Source organism: Phaethon aethereus (genome assembly GCF_964289735.1).
Source record: "Phaethon aethereus genome assembly, chromosome: Z".
Classification (NCBI taxonomy): Eukaryota; Metazoa; Chordata; class Aves; order Phaethontiformes; family Phaethontidae; genus Phaethon; species Phaethon aethereus.
The window spans coordinates 21,606,278-21,622,649 of NC_138577.1; the positions used below are offsets into that span (position 1 = coordinate 21,606,278).

The 16,372-nt window shown below is 40.6% G+C and overlaps 1 protein-coding gene across 1 annotated transcript in view; it reads right to left on the reverse strand.

Moving 5' to 3' along the window:
• IL6ST (interleukin 6 cytokine family signal transducer) overlaps positions 1 to 11,471 on the reverse strand; it is a gene marked incomplete at its 3' end in the record, with an annotated part of 37,097 nt that extends 25,626 nt beyond the window's left edge. The window contains exons 1-4 of the mRNA XM_082013690.1: positions 11,438 to 11,471; positions 4,381 to 4,461; positions 3,259 to 3,570; positions 1,260 to 1,392 (exon numbers count right to left, since the gene is read on the reverse strand). Of these exons, the coding sequence (XP_081869816.1) occupies positions 1,260 to 1,392; positions 3,259 to 3,570; positions 4,381 to 4,447 (512 nt within the window). The 5' untranslated portion in view covers positions 4,448 to 4,461; positions 11,438 to 11,471. The remainder of the gene's footprint in view (positions 1 to 1,259; positions 1,393 to 3,258; positions 3,571 to 4,380; positions 4,462 to 11,437) is intronic.
• Between the last annotated feature and the right edge of the window lie 4,901 nt (positions 11,472 to 16,372).

The window sequence follows — 16,372 nt, forward strand, 5'->3', positions numbered from 1 at the left end:
TAACTAGAAGCATATTCATGCATTAAAAGATGTAGTCAGTATTACCTGCATACCCTTCAAGAGTACAGTGTTAGAGCTGCAACACATCATCACTTCTGCTCACCATCTTCTGCTACACTAACAGCAGTAGGGGCATCAGTAGATTCACAAAGCATTAATGTTTTCTATCTATCCATACTTTCCACTACACTTGTTACCAAAACATTTTAGTGGAATGGGGTGGCTGGAAAGCTGTAGGCAGTCATTCCTGCTTCCAGAGGAGACCAACAATTCTGTTCACTCCATTTTAAACTACAAGACACCATTTGAAGAGTCTGAAAAATACTTAAGTTAATTTGCTTTCACAGGAGAAATACTTTTGCTGACGCTTTCAGGTTAGGATTAATCATGGACAAACAGCATTCTGAGTTCCTTGGAAGTACAGAGTAGATAATAACTCTACCAAATCTAGTCACTGTAGCTTGTGTTTTTTTCTACTTAGAAACAGAGAATGGTTTGGCTTGGAAGGGACCTTTAAAGGTCATCTAGCCTGACCCTCCTGCAATGAGCAGCAATGTCTTCTACTTGTTTAGAATTGGACAGAACAGTCCCCACAGAGTAATGTAAAATATGTAATTTGGGTCCAGACACCTAATCACAGAATCATTAAGGTTCGAAAAGACCTTCAAGATCCAACCATTAACCCAACACCTCCATGTTCGCTAAACTATGTCCCGAAGTGCCATGTCCACATGTTTTTTGAACACTTCCAGTGATGGTGACTCTACCACCTCCCTGGGCAGCCTGTTCCAATGTTTGACCCCTCTCTCAGTAAAGAAATTTTTCCTAATATCTAATTTAAACCTGTGCTGGTGCAACTTGAGGCCATTTCCTCTCATCCTATCACTAGTTACTTGCGAGAAGAGACTAACACCCACGTCGCCACAACCCCCTCTCAGGTAGTTAAAGAGAGCGATAATGATTAGGTGTGTTGTACTCAAGCCACACTAATCGTGTATTTGAAGAATAGAAAAGTGTCAGAGAGCTGTGACTCCAAAACAAGTGCAGCAACAAAATTCCAAGTCCAGCTTAAAACTACTTTAAATGTGAACTTCTTTAACTCTTCTCTTCCCTTCCCCCAAAATAGAGAGCAATGCTTCAGAAAACTGGATTTAAGTTAAGAACTATTCCAAAGCATCAAGGAATTTCAAGGAGGTTTGGTTTTCCCTACAAATATTCCTCAAACTTATTTATTAGATATTCTGTAGAAGTATACTTACCATCTGTATTTCAACCTAAAGTGAGTGTCCAGGAATGTATGCCTTCCAGGGTTCCAGGTACAAGTCATAGGATATGTGAGTTTTGACACCTGATGCACAATGCAACTTAAGTTCTTGGGCTTTTCTGGGGGCACTGTACAGAAAAAAATGGCAAAAATTAAGCTATATACACATTTCAGTCCACTAAGAATCATGTTAAGTGTCTCATTAGAGCAATTTCAGTGAACATCAGAAGTATTTAGAGTCAAATTTATTTCTGAAGGAGGGGGCAAAAAGTTCTAGATTGCATCCAGCAATGGAAGTCAAGAAGATTAAGCAGCTGCTCTGAGAAACAGTAGGCTGTATAAAGAACAAGCACCTGACAGTGCAGAACAGCAGGCTTCTCATTCTTTGAGGCAGAAAACCTGATATCAACCATCTCTCATGTCAATCTGTTTTAATTCACACAGAAGAAATGCTGATGAGCACTACAGCTGGACTGACATATGCTTACTTGCCAATAACCTGAACTCTAAGGCAATTGTGATAGGTCTGTTCTCCCCAGCATGAGGTATGCAAGAAGGATGCTTTAGCTGAGAACACCTACAAGAAACATAAGGGATCTTCATCCATGCACTTTAGTAGTGTGTAAGAAACTTTTTCAGACTGCAGCTGAACTATTTTTTTCCTCCTCTTAAGTTCAAATCATAGCATAGTTTGTTTCTAGCTTTTAGAATATCACTACTTACAAGAGTATAATGCACTCTCAGAATCTTATTTCCTTTCACGCAGAATACTACTTTCAGCAGAACTACTGGATGAACCGTATAGTTTTGTTCCTGAATAGTTGTATTCTTCTCAAACCTGTTGTTTACAGGTCTCATTGTTTACAGAATTTTTCTTAACTGACAGTATAAAAGTACAGTTGCTTTAAATACAAATGTATCACGATTCATATGTGAATTGCAACTGTAGAATGTTACCTGTCATTCTGTTTATCACCTTATGGTACTGTATCTGTCCTAAGCTTCCCATATCCTATCCATATGCTCAAATTTCCTGCCATGTATTTTGCCTGTCTCTTCTGGCAGGAAAGTGAGTCCTCAGAAGTTGAAATAGGAAACATTGTTTTTTCTGTGAAAGCACTTTGTAACTCATGCTAGAACCACATTAGTTTAAATCGTGAACTCAAGCCAGCCTTTAGTACAGACCATGCAACAACTGCAATATCTTTTGCCTACAGTAGGAGACTACATAATTCCTCAGCCATTCATAGTCCACTATTAAGGACACTTGAACACTTTATGAACGGTCCACCAACTAATTAAGCAGTAGTATATTAAGTTATTCATGTTACTTTCTCAAGACCTCAGTCTTGCCTCAAAGAGCACTTGCTCAGAACTATGCAAGTGCTATCATGCTTGAACAAGGAAAGTTTATAATTAGTTAGAAGTATTTTCTTATGTATAGAGGTAGAGTAAACCAAATAGTATGTTCCATCCTTAAGGCAGTTAGCTAACCTTAAGGTTAGCTTTAGTGATACAGATAGACTAAATATTTCTCAGTCAATTAATGAAGAAAACATTCATTTCGTAGTGTTATTACAAAAGCAGGACATATGACCTTATTGTATTTCTTTGAACACTGAAACAGAAGCAAGAGTTAAGGAAAAGTTAGTTTATTTCCTAGGATATATTTCAGTTAAATTCACATCTTTCTGTAATTTAAATCCTCCTGCTTCAACATTTTTCTGTTGTCTTCTGTGTTCTGTTGTCGTCCTATTTCAACACTGAAATACTCCAGAGTATTTTCTGTTTTTCAAAAAAACTTTATTCTGTGCATATTTACCAGCTTTGACATCATGTGATTTGACAATGTTTTTATACAGTTATCCAGGAACTGCGGAAATGGAAATAAGTGGCTCAAAATGTGGACACTTTCTATTGTTTGCATTCTTTTCCCTGTTTCTTAGAAGCAATTTTCTTAGGCCAAAATAAAAGGCAATAAAAATGGTACTTACAGCCTATTGTAACTGTAATTCCATAAATGTTCTGCTCAAGCTGTCCATCTGCTAAAATGTTGCATGTCAGAGGAGTAGCTAGCGAAGAAGTGTCATTAAATGTGACACTGGAAACTGTTCTGTTTATTTCACGGTACTGTTCTTTAGGTACCACTCTATTTTTAATTTTCCAGATGATTTGATTAGCATAGATATTGCCAAAGTCAAGACAGCTCTCATTCAAAATGCATAATGCTGTGAAATTAGAACCAAGGGCCAATACAGGAGACTCTGGGATGATGTGACCACAAGACTGTACAAGTCCACCTGAAACTAAAAAGAAAAGGAATTGCATCTTCATTAAAAACTGCAGAGCATTCCATAATCAATATTGCTAATACAACACTAGTGTAATGTTAAAAAGTGCCACGTGTCTAAGCAGGAGATGAATTAGTTACTTGACAGTGATAAAAACACTGAAACCCAAGCAGTTTTAAGGGACAAAACTAGTGTAGGATTCCCCAGATTTTGCAAAAGCATTTTAGCAAGCAAGAAAAGCTGGTAAGGTTAGAGCTGTGGGCCACTGCTGTTGTGTAGCAAATGATCACCCTCAGGATGTTTAGTGTGGCTGTTGATTCAACGCAATATTAAATCTCTAAAACTTGACAGTTTTTATGTGCCTCTTTTGCAATTGTCACAATTTTATTGTTGTGTTGAAGTTCCTTTGTAAAAGGAGTACTATCAAACATGCAGAGTTCATTATAATTCCCAAATATGCTCATAGTATACACACTAAAGCTTTTGAAAGGGACATCTCAAGTATTTAACTGTTTTGCATGCAATTCTAAAACTAGCCCACCACAACAAAGGTGCATACTTACCCCGACTTTCTGTTAACTTTCTCAACAAAAAATACCTTTTTAACGGCAAGCATAACCTCAAGTGTATTACCTTCCACCTTCTAAACATACTAAACATTTGATTCTCAACTCTGCTCTGCCTAAAGGCACCTTACCATACAGGTGATAAACTTTGCTTTCTGCCCCACCCCACAAGCATCTAGAGAAAAAGCAAGCATGTGCTTCGAGCATCCGATTAAAGAATTTCTACAAGTCTCTTGTGTTTGAGACACAGAAGTCTTACCTTCAAGAGAACAAATATTCAAGAGCAGATATAAGCCATGGGCCACCCAGTTCCACGCAGAAGTCATGATGCACAGAATTGCTGTAACAGAGAAAGATTTTTTTTTTAATTTAAACTATTAGTCTTCACTTTAGATCAATGTCAAATTCAGATTTGTGTTTGATCTATGACAATTTCTCAGGTATACACATTTACTTTCCCAAAAGAGTTACTATCCTCTCACTGTAGAGGAAGAATGGGCATATTGTTGCCATTTTACTCATTGATATAACAAAATCCAATATCTACTTAAGATAACCGATGCAGTTTAAAGCTTCTTCAGTTACAAATTTAAGAAATGCATCACATTAAGGTCTTCAAGGCATAGATGGAAACAAATGTCACTGGTACTTCTGTGGGAGGTTCAGCTAGAATAGAGAGCATAACACTGGCTCACATTTTAAAACAGAACCCCATGAATTTGATTACAGTTACCATACTTACCTAGCTTTCAAAGGCAGTGATATAAATGCTTTGCACAGGGTTCAGAACAACTCACCACAAAACCACGTGTCTCATTCACAAGAGTGACATAAAATACATTTAAGAACTACAAAGCGCAATGCTTCCATATCAAGACCTGTTGATTACTATAGAAAAAGCGTTAACTAATTCTTCAAAACCTTACAAGGGAGGTTGTAATTCCTCAAAAGTTGGAAACATTTTTTAACATCATATGTTCTTTATTTCTGTATTGCAGCAAAACTCACTTGTTCTCCATTTTGACAATTCTACAAAACAGTTTAGAAAAACTGAAGCATTCGGAGAGTAGCTTCTACTCCAGTTGTTTTGAAGCCACAAAGGCTTTCTGGATTTCACAACTTGCAGTTATAAAGCAGCCCTAAATTACTAAAAGCAAGTGACCATTCTCTACTAAGCATATGAGCCATATTATTTTTAGTTACATTTATGCATCTTTACAGGAATAGGTAGATTGGCTTAGTCAAATAGGGCATTTAGTCGACAACCTGATTTCTAGAACCAGACTTCATACTCTTCTTAAAGCTAGAAATTAAACATAGACTTTCTAGGTTTACCAAGATTTGACATGAGATCGCTTCTAGCAACCCTGCTTCTGAAGTTTTATTTTATTTTTATTTTTTTATTACTTGAAAAAACTGCAGAAAATGGTATTCTGAGCTTTACCCCTATAAAACGCAACTCACTAAGAAGTTTCAAGGAATTACACAGTATTCCCTAGAAAGGAAAATCTACTACTATCAGAAGGAGAAGAAACTGCAATTTATGACAGGAAATAATCCTTTGCTTTGATTGCATGTAGTTTACTTTATAACAGTGACAGAAAGATGTAAGGTATTTCATGTAGATCAATAAAACTAGAAAAGACAGTTAAGCATCGATTTATTGATACCAAGCTATAACCTCATTCCTTAGGTACCCGCACATCTAAGCCTTTTTTTTTTTCCAATCAAGGGAATCAGTAAAGAAAATCTCTATTCACAAGAATTACAAACCAAAAACTGAGCGAAAGCCAATCTCAAACCTTGACAGCAGAGTCTTTGTAGGGTTCATCAACATTGGTGTGTTTCAGTTGGAAGTAAAATAACAGCCATCAGAATCACTCAGTAGTATTGTTATTTGCATCTGTATTTGTGAGTTCATTACTCAAAGCCCACTTCCTATACAGAAATTTTATACTAGAAATATTGCTGATTAGAAGACTTGACAATTGTGTTAATGAGCATTTATGTTTGTCACTGGAGTTTGGTTTTTTTTAAACTAAATAACAAGACTTATTTATCATCAGACTGCAGTTGTATGGAGTTGAGAACCAAAAAGCTATTCATTTTTCCTATGTTAAACTCAAGTGCTCTCACTGGGCTGGATATAAAAACCATTTTATAGTTTTAAGCGCAATACATCTTTAGATATTTATTACAAGCATACAGTAAGAGAATTAAACCAACTGACTTTTGCTTATTATGGATGTAAAGTCTTCTAATTTCTTAAAATTAAGGTTTCTACCCAACCATGCCTTTCTGCATTTTAAAATCTCAATTGGTTTCACAAATTAATAAATTACATAGTGAATACAACCAAACTCAGAAGAGTATTCTTCTTTGGTGTAGGTCTTCAGACACCGAATAAAACCAGCACATAGGAATCTATTTTAATGTCTTGACTTACTCTAACATTGATCAGAAATATTGCTTGCTACCTAAAGTTTGTTGTGCTCTATTAAGGATAGACCTTAAGATCTGTAATTTTAAGCAAGATTCGTTTAGAGCTATTTAAGTTGAACAATTTGAGTTACAGAATATCTGAAACTCATGAGAGCCCTGACAGCAACTACAAGGTAGGTGGAAAGAAGCAGCAGCTCCACTCCCTGCTAATTGCCAAAAGCTGCAGAACAGCAGCAGCTTCCACACTAAAAAGGAAAGAGTGAAGCAGATGTAAAAAGGCAAAAAGGAGAGTTTGTAAAAGAAAGCTCAATATTTGGTATCATAATTGGTGCCACATTAGAATAATGGCAGTGTCAGCTAAGCTAAGTATTACATCATTACAGAGTTATTTGTTTTCTTTTTGGCAATGATTTTTTTCACGTTAAACAACATTTCCACAGAACTATTAAAGAGCTGCTGGTGTCAAAGTTGTATTAAGTCATATTAAGTATGGCTCAGGTTAAATAGAAGAAAATACTGTGAAGCGCATGAAGGAACATAAAAGCCAACACTTAAGAAGCAATAACCAACTCAGAACATTAATATAGAATTACCACGTACTTTGCTCTAAAGTATAATGTTTTTCATAAGAAATCAAAGTAAGATGACCTCATTTTAAATAAATGTTATTTCTATTTCCAACTGTCTTCCAGACTTGGAATACAACATTTTAGTTGTCCTAAGCAGACACATTTACACATGGGAAGTTGAAATCCAAATCTCTACTACTTCGCACTTTGGGAAGTTTAGTATCTGTTTTGAGGGAGCAAAGAAATCCTCCACAATTTACAGTACTTATTCCACTGCACTCAGGTCCTGAAAGGCAAGCGAACTGAGACTCATGCTCCATCACCTGCAATGGAAAGTTAAGTGGAAAGCCCATCCACCTACAGTATGGGAAACAAGCAATTGTGACTATACTGTCAAAATCATGCTACAGTTCAGCTTATATCTGCTTTTAGGCTGTTCTGATGTATCTTACTTTTTCCCGCTGCTGATGAATGCAGTTTGAAGAAGATTGAAGCTACATACCTCCAAACTCAAAGGGGCTGTTAGAATCCCTTCTAAAGCGTGCTACTTTTTAAAACATTAGTCTTTCTGGCTTTTACAAGACTGATTCTTAATTGAAATTTAGTTCTAGGGGCAAGACCCAGAGTTACACTAAGCACTTCCATCCATCTTGCCTAGATGAAAGCCATAAAAAAAAGAAAAAAGAAAATATGGCGGTGCTTATTAAGTAACAAAACAAGGATCCATACTTCAGATTAGAGTGAGGAAGATACTTCTGTAAAAACTAGTGTTTTCTAATCTGAGCATATAAAGATGCTCAGGTGCACACAGTGCAGAAACCCTACACAAGCTATACCAGAACTTTAAAACATAGTGCCATCACTGCTAAACACCAATTGTCCACCATTAGTCAGACTAAATTGCAAGTCTGGACAACAGAAACTATTGAGTTTCAGTAATTATGCAGCACAGCCCAAAGTCTTCTGTTTTACAGACTGGTGTAGTGTATTACAAATTTAAGGTGAAATTTCAACCTGATGCTGAACTAATATTGAAGCAGCTAGTCAGTTCAGAAGCTTTTTTTTTTAAAAAAAGCCAAATCAACATTTTATCTATACTATGTAGTTGTTGTGGACCACTAAGTGAAGAGGAAAGGGAGAGAGAAAAGATAAAGAAACTGATGTTAGACATTTATCAGGTTACTTTCATAGTTAAGACTGCCAATGTGGCAAAGGATCAAAGTCCATCAAAATACTAAACAGTAAAAACATAGTCAATTTAGAACTCTGCTGGTGAGAGTGCTTAACTCATAGAACACGTTATCTTAAAGTGAAAAAAAATGTTAAAATGCTGCAATTAGTTCAGTAGAGACCGACATATGAAACTCCTATGCTGTGAGATCACTCCATTTAATCTCCAAATCATATGGGACTTCTATTATTCTCCACATCCTGCTACCATTTTGAAAAGAAAGCACTAAGCCTTTATGCCTGAACCTTAAACTGATGCTTCAGGCAGTGTCCTATAAAAAGCTAATAATGACCCTGAAATCAAGCTTTATATGCACAAAGCAGCAACAGCATTGAGTATATGTACTTATATGTTCTTACGACCAAAGCCAGCTTGCAAGTCAGGAAGTATAGATAACACCACGACCACCACAGGAAGGTGTTAGGTCTACTAAGGCTCATCATCACATCAATCACGAAAGCCCAAAGGTTGCTGGCAAACGGATTTCCAGAAATTCCTCAAAAAAACTAAGAGCTAAGCTTACAACTTCAAGTGGCAATCTCTCACCAAGAATCCACATAGCTCAGGCAGAGCAAAGAACCAGTACATAAAAGTGATACTGCACACAGCAGCTGCTGACTGAGGCTTTAAACAAGCCAAGTAGTACTGAAAGCCCATCAAAAAGCTGTAACTATCCTCAAGGAATTTTGATTACTCAAGCTGTAACTGCTGTCTAATTAGGAGCATTTAATCTGCAATCTTCCTTCCTTCCTCCAAGTTTACTTCCTTCTTGGAAATATTTATGAGACTCAAAAAAAACCCAAACACCTCTAAGAGAATCACTTGAAAATCTTACATAACATTATATGCACAGAATATTCTGAAATTAATTTTCATATTTAAAATACCTATACACAAATGATATCTCTATCCCTTTTACCAAATAGGTAAGTAGTTTCTCTACATTACTCATTCCTTTGCCTCTAGAAGGAAGCCTCTCCCTACCTCCGGGGTTTTAGTATAGCACTCATAATAAAAGCACTAAACAAAGGGGCACAGATTAAAATGATTGTAAATGCCTCATTAGAGGCACCAAATATTTTCTTGCAACAATTCTTCTTTCTGGTACTTTCTTAAACTGCAGATCACTTTCTCTGAAATACTTCAGATTTTTCTTGCAGCTATCAAGTAACTTTAGTTTACAAAGCAAATGAATTCATACAAAATAATGTTGTAGCATTCCCTGGTTTCATCTTGAAGTCAAACCTTCAAGACAGAGAAGCAGCATTGCTGGTTGTCAAATTTAGACAGTTCTTGCTATTATAAGAATCACTCTAAAAAAACAGGACAAAAGGTTTATTTGTTTTCATTGTGCTAGTGCTAATCCTCTAAACAAGCAGCATGGGAAACAGTGTATCTCCATTTTGTGTACAGACTTATAGATGTGCATTTATCTGTGTGTGTCCTCCCCAACAAAAAAAAGTATATATAGGCTTTACTTGAGGAGATCACATTTCTACACATATAAACAAGTTCCAAATATTTATTTTCAATACTTGGCTTCTAGGAAGTAATCCCCAATTTCTACCATCTTCTCATACTTTCCTGTTGTGATACAGCAACATACATATTAAAAGTTTGTTAAGTTCACAAGTTACATGCTTTCAACAGATAACTTGTACATATCATTACTCCTCTGAAAGTAACAGTATTTAGGAAGAGAAGTATAAATTTTATGTTCTATGAGGGAAAAGAAGGAAAAATAAAAAGGGCCACAACTCCCAAAACTGTCCAACCTCTTTTTTTTCCTTCCCTTCCAGTGACAAGACAGATCACTAATGACAAAACTATAACCCCATATAATTCCATTACCAGGTTTCTCCTTCAGAAATGCCTCAGAAGTAACAAGCAGCCACCAGCTGGCAATCACCTAGTCAGCTTAAAACAAGGGTGAAAACCGAGGCTGAGATTTATTCTCCTCTGCACTGCCAGCACACTTGGCAGAACGCTTTCCTTTGTGCCTTAGTTTCATCATCTGCAAGACGAAAATAATGTCACCGTTTTTCTTTAAGAAGAGCGTCAGAGATCTACTGCAAGGATGACTGGAGCTCAGGAGCATATCGCAAGTTAGCAGACGACCCGGCTGCTCACTGTACCCCCTCCTCCCTAATTCCTCAGGGAATCCCTCCGGTAGTGGGACCAGGTGTAAAACAAGAAGTGTGCCTTTATTTCAAGGCCAGCAGTTTTCTACCTTCTGGTCTACAGGAAACAAGAACAGACTCCTTGTGGTAAAGGCAACAAAACGCAATCCTTTTTATCAAGAAAACGCCTGCCGATAATATGGCCAAGCTTACCAGAGAATTGAAAAAGCCCGAAAGACATGAGTCCAGTGAGGGTCGCAGCACCTTCATTAATTACGACTGTCGGCATTAAGAACCACCGCACTACCGAAAAACCTGGATAATCTTGAGTCTTCCCCTCCGCGCCACGCCAGCAGGTCAGTAAAACCGCCTCAAGCCAGGGCACGGGCTGCAGATGGGGCACCCCCAGCACTGGCACCACGCACACCGGCCAGAAAAGACACTCGACAGCCCCTCAGGCCCCGCTACCGAGGAGGCCCCGGGCGGCCGGCAGCGGGAGAGGCCATATTGCGTTTTAAGCGTCACCGCCCGCCGAGGGGAGGCGAGATACCGCTGCGGGGAGCGGGCGGCGGTACCGGCGCCCTCTCACAGCCCGCCAGGCCGGGCTCCGCTTGGGGAGGGCTGCTGACAGACGCCGGGCGCGGCCAGGGAAGACTGCAGCCGGACGCCCTGCGGGGGAAGGCGAGAGATCGGCTCGGAAAGCGAGTGGCGCAAGGCCTGCCGTCCTCCCCCCCCGTCTCCCAGTCAGTCCTGGCCGAGCGCCCACCTGCCCGCCCCGGTGTCTCCGCCCGCGACGCACGGCCTGGCTGCGGCCCGGAGCGGAAGAACAGGCCAATGCGGCCCCCGGCGGCGGACGCCCCTCGGGGAGAGAGGCGCACCGACGCGGCAAGGAAGCTGAGGGGGAGCGACGAGAAGGAGAAAACCGCCTAGGGCCGCGAGCCGCCCAGCCCTTACCTGGCGCTGGCCCTGGCGCCGCCGCCCCCTCACGGCGCCCCACGCCCCGCCGACAGCCCCTAAATAACGGCTCCGCCGCGCCGCGCCATCGCGCCGCCGTCCCGCACGCGCGGCCCCACGCCCGGTCACGCTCCTTCACCGCCCCCCCCGGGTGCTCTTCCCTCCTCTACTCGCGCCGCCATTGGCGCGCAGGAGGCGTGACGTCGCCGAAGGGGGCGGGGGGCGGAGCTTCCCGTAACGCGCCGGCCGGTGCCAGGATTCCGGGCGCGAGGGGCGCGCGCGGCAGGCGGGGGCCGGGAAGGGCGGCGGCCTGTGAGGAGAGGCGGTGATCTCCCCCTCGCCCCGCCAGACGCTGCCGCCCGCCCGCGCTTCTCGGCCTCCTCGGCGGAGCCTGGTCACGCCCCCTCCGTCCCGAGAAACGCTCCCCGCAGGGTTTTCCCCTCGAGGTGTGTTTCAGGCTGTGTAGTAACAGACGAGGGGCTGAAGAGCCCCGCTTCCCGGGGACGCGGCTGGCAGCGCAGTTACCTTCGCCCTCCTACCTGCGGGACCCTTAGCTGAGGCGAGCCGGCCGCCGCCGCCGGCGAGACCTCTGGAAGCTTCCATCGGCCCTTAGCGGGCCGGGCCTGCGCTGCCGGCGCGGCGGGGGTGACCTCCCGGGCCGGCCTGCGGAGCGAGCGGCCTTCCCAGCGTTTTGCAAGGCTCCCCTGGGAGCGCAGGCGGCTGGAGAATACTCTTAGCAGCAGCAGCGGTGTTAGCAAAACGCTGTTATCGCGGTCAGTCCTTGGAAAAGGTGTTTGTGGAAGGCTGGGTTGCTAGGAAATGATCCTTAATATAGATCGTTCATGTGATCAGGATCCAGGGAATCCTCTGGGTTCCCTCTATGGTTGTCCTTTGCACATTTCTTCATTCAGTAACCCTGAAAAATTACTTTTGTAAATGGGACACAGTCATGTGCTCTACGATGTCCTCTCCATTCCAGATTAATTTTTTCCAGATCGTGAGTGAGAAGGAATACATTTCAGAGACACATTCACAAACTTATGTTATGCTAAGACTGTAAAGTGGACTATTTGTAGTCGGGAAAGTACCAGACATCACTGATGCATGCCCAAGTGGCTTCCTGCCATATGCTTTAGGCTTTTGCCCGTTTACTTCTTAGATTATCTTTGGGCTTGAGTGGATATGAGCTGTATTATATTCTTAGTTACATCTTCAGAGGAATAGGCAGATTGGCTAAACAAGTAGGACATCTAGTCCAATATCCTGTTTCAAACACTGGCTGGCATGAGCTGCTAATGAGGAAAGGTTAAGAAATTTGGAAAAAGAGAGTGGAAGATAACCTATTTCTCACAGGTTTAGTACCTGTCTCTTAACATGTTTGGTTTACTTTCTGAGATGGCTTAATATCCCCAAGAAAAACAGAGTTACTAACTCTGAAAATGTGTGTTTTATACATAACAGAGTAAAGTAGGGTAAGCACTTCAGGGGTCATTTAGTTCCTCCACTTTCCTCAAGACAAAATCATCTATACTTAAATAGTTTCTAATAGGTATTTATCTAACCTGCAGATTAAATTTATTACTTCATGTCACTAGTCACAGCTGATGCTCTTTCTAGCAACCTTAGATGCTTATAGCATTGCTGTTTCTCCCATTGGTGGTCTCTACACTTAATAGACCCAGTCCTTTCCATCTTCTCTTACAGGGTGTTTGGTGTTCAAACCCTTCTTAATGTATCAGGACAAGTGACATCTGGGGAATAAGTTTCACAGTTTTATCATTATGAACAAAAGTACTCTAGCACTACAATTTGTTACTTTTGCTTTCTCTTCAGATTATGGTTGGTGTGGTTGTATTTATGTTGATGTAGGATTACAGTTTGAGAATCATGTATAGTTGGTAGATTTTCAGTCTGTACGGTCCCTGCTTCAGCACTCTCCAAAAAGTCAGTGTTTGGCAACGAAAGGGTAAGTGGGAGCATGCTCCAACTAGAGGGACCAACAAAAATATTGTTGGGTGTTTTTTTCTCTTATTTTAGCATATCTTCTGTGTCCTGTAAGATCATTAGAGTTCTGCTAAATAGACGTTCCAGAAGTAGACTCTCAACTCTCCCCCCTTCCCCCAGCCAACAGAAAACCCCTTGTGACATTCTCATTCTGAAATCCAATAGCCTGAAGCAATTCCTGGTTTATTGCCAGAACTTGTAGAACAACACCCCCCCCTTCAAAACCAATCATGTCTGAGGCCTCACTTACATATGACATGTATTGTAACTCTTAAATAAGCAAGAGCTCCTGAATTTCACAGGCTATTTATAGACTCAATGTAAAACTATTTCCACATAGCTGAAATTGCACAGAAGAACAAAACAATTTGTTTGCAGTTGCTCTTAATTTTTCTGTATTGGCACAAAATATCATTAATATAGCAACAATTCAGTTGCTGTGTTCAGTATTGTGTGAGCTCTTCTTCTAAGATGACTGGCTTTCCCAACGATTTTTTGGTAGGTTTGGAAAGTGATGGTAGCATGCTTGCCTATATACCTTATCTCACCTTCAGAACCTTTTGGAAACTCTAGATGCATGGAAAGATACCTGAAAAGTATAAAGAAATAGCCTTATTAACAGACTGAGTCCCATTTCTCCATGACATCAGTCAGCAGGCACAAGTCAGTCCTGTATTTTCCACCAGCCCTAACTGCAATGGTGACATGGATGGTGGGGTAGCCACTGTCCTTGTGGGTGGCCTGAAGACACTTGTAATAACACTTATCACTTAGTTGATCTTGTTGATCTTGTTGGTCCAGTAATTCTCAGTCAGGGCTGCTGGTTGGGTTGCTTTATGCTACTTGGAGGAAATAATTTGACATCCATGATGCAAATGGAAGTATGTGGAATTAAATGTGGTAAGATACGTTTTTCTTAAACAATCATCACCATCTACCCCAAATGTGGTTTGTATTAACCTTTTCCTTCTTTTACAGGCAGGACTGAATGTTTTGGGCAATTATGCTACATCACTCAGTGGGTTGAGTTTTGGTTTTATTCTTATGAAACCTAGGGTTTTAATCTGACAGGAGGATTGGTCATATTGCAGTGATTTCTAGTTCTGTGTCAGCATCTTCTCTAGTAATAAATGCTTCATTTTGAGTCTTCTTGGTGAAGGTGAAACTCAACTGCGGTCACAAACACTGGGCCAAAACCTCTGCTGACATAAACATGGTCCATGGTAGCTGTAGATGCTTACATTCTGGCATGGGGTCTTGTAGCCTGGAGCATAAAATGTCTGGACTGTGGACTTTTAAAATATACAGGCTGTACTTTAAATAACACACTAGAAATCTGACTGTTTACATCAACATCATTAGACATTTTCTGGTGCAAGCAGGTAAAAACAAATTAATAGCATTACCATTTGATAGAATCAGGACATTTGGGATCCCAGGTAAAGAAAACAATTAAGCCCTTCAAGCATGTTGTGAAGTGTCTTTTCTGCACATGGACAGTTTTCTGAAAGAGTCTTTAGTTTGATTTACTGCATTATATTCTTCCCTACTGATACACATTATACTGCTGGGTACTGTACTGTATGTGCAGTACAGTACTGATATACAGGTAATATAAACACCAGTAATTTAAAGTTTCAAATACCCAGAGAAATTAAGAATTCTGGCCACATTTGAAAAATGTTCCTGCAAACCAGCATTTTAATCTGCACATTGAATTAAGGATTATATGAAATAAGTTAGTCTATTGAATTCACTATAATATATGAGGCAAGAATAAAAGGAATTTCATTGTCAAGAATTGGAAGGTCTTTTAGATGAAGTATCTATCTTCTCATTTACACTGCAATTTGTGCTAAGGTCAGGGCTATATAGGACATTTCCAAGCTCCTATGATCCACAGCTAGGATATAAGTAGGTGGAGCATACCTTTACACCCTCTGTTTTTTCAGCCCCAGGAAGAAGGGGATAGCCCGGGAATATGGAGATAGGCAGTAATACTTGAAAAACATTCAGTAATTGGCAAGGGTTTCTGGGTAGCTCCTTGACTGTGTGAGCAGAGCTATTTTTAGAGATGCTGTTAGAGATTGCATAGGAACAAGCTTATACCACTCTTTATGGATCATTTCAGCAGTTTTGTAACAAGTTTGTGATGGTTTTATACTAAAAGAAGGCAGATTTAGACTAGATCTAAGGCAGAAATTTTTTACAGTGAGGGTGGTGAAACACTGGCACAGATTGCCCAGAGAGGTGGTAGATGCCCCATCCCTGGAAACATTCCAGGTCAGGTTGGATGGGGCTCTGAGCAACCTGATATTGTTGAAGATGTCCCTGCTGATTGTAGGGGTGTTGGACTAGATGACCTTTAAATGTCCCTTGCAACCCAAACTATTCTATGATAAGCTGTGACAAAGTCTGCAGTCAGTGCAAAATCTACTGAATCTGCCTACATTAGGTATGCCCCAGAGAGGAAAAGATCTTTCTGGAATGTATTGTTATCTTGGTGTAAGGACATGAAACATCCCATAGATACATCTCATATATACAACCCCCCTGCACTGAGCAGGGGGGTTGGACTAGATGACCTTAAAAGGTCTTTTCCAACTCAAAGATTCTGTGATTCTATGATCAGGGGTGTGAAAAGATTCCTCAGGCCTGGATACATGTGCTCTTGCTGGAGATGGGTCATTTTCAGTACAGGGGATTTTGGGAAAGTTTGTCAAAGTTATGGAGAAGCTGAACAAGACCCTTTAAGGCCAATGTTCTGAGCCATGACAAGTCAAAGACATTTTCTGTGAGATGGCTGAATCACTATATGGAACTATATGCCTGGGCGGTTCAGTGACATACTCAAACCTCTTGAGGAAGTGATGATGTTATCTCAGCTTGTATCACTGTCCTGAACTTAAAGTTACAAATATGGGTGTTCAG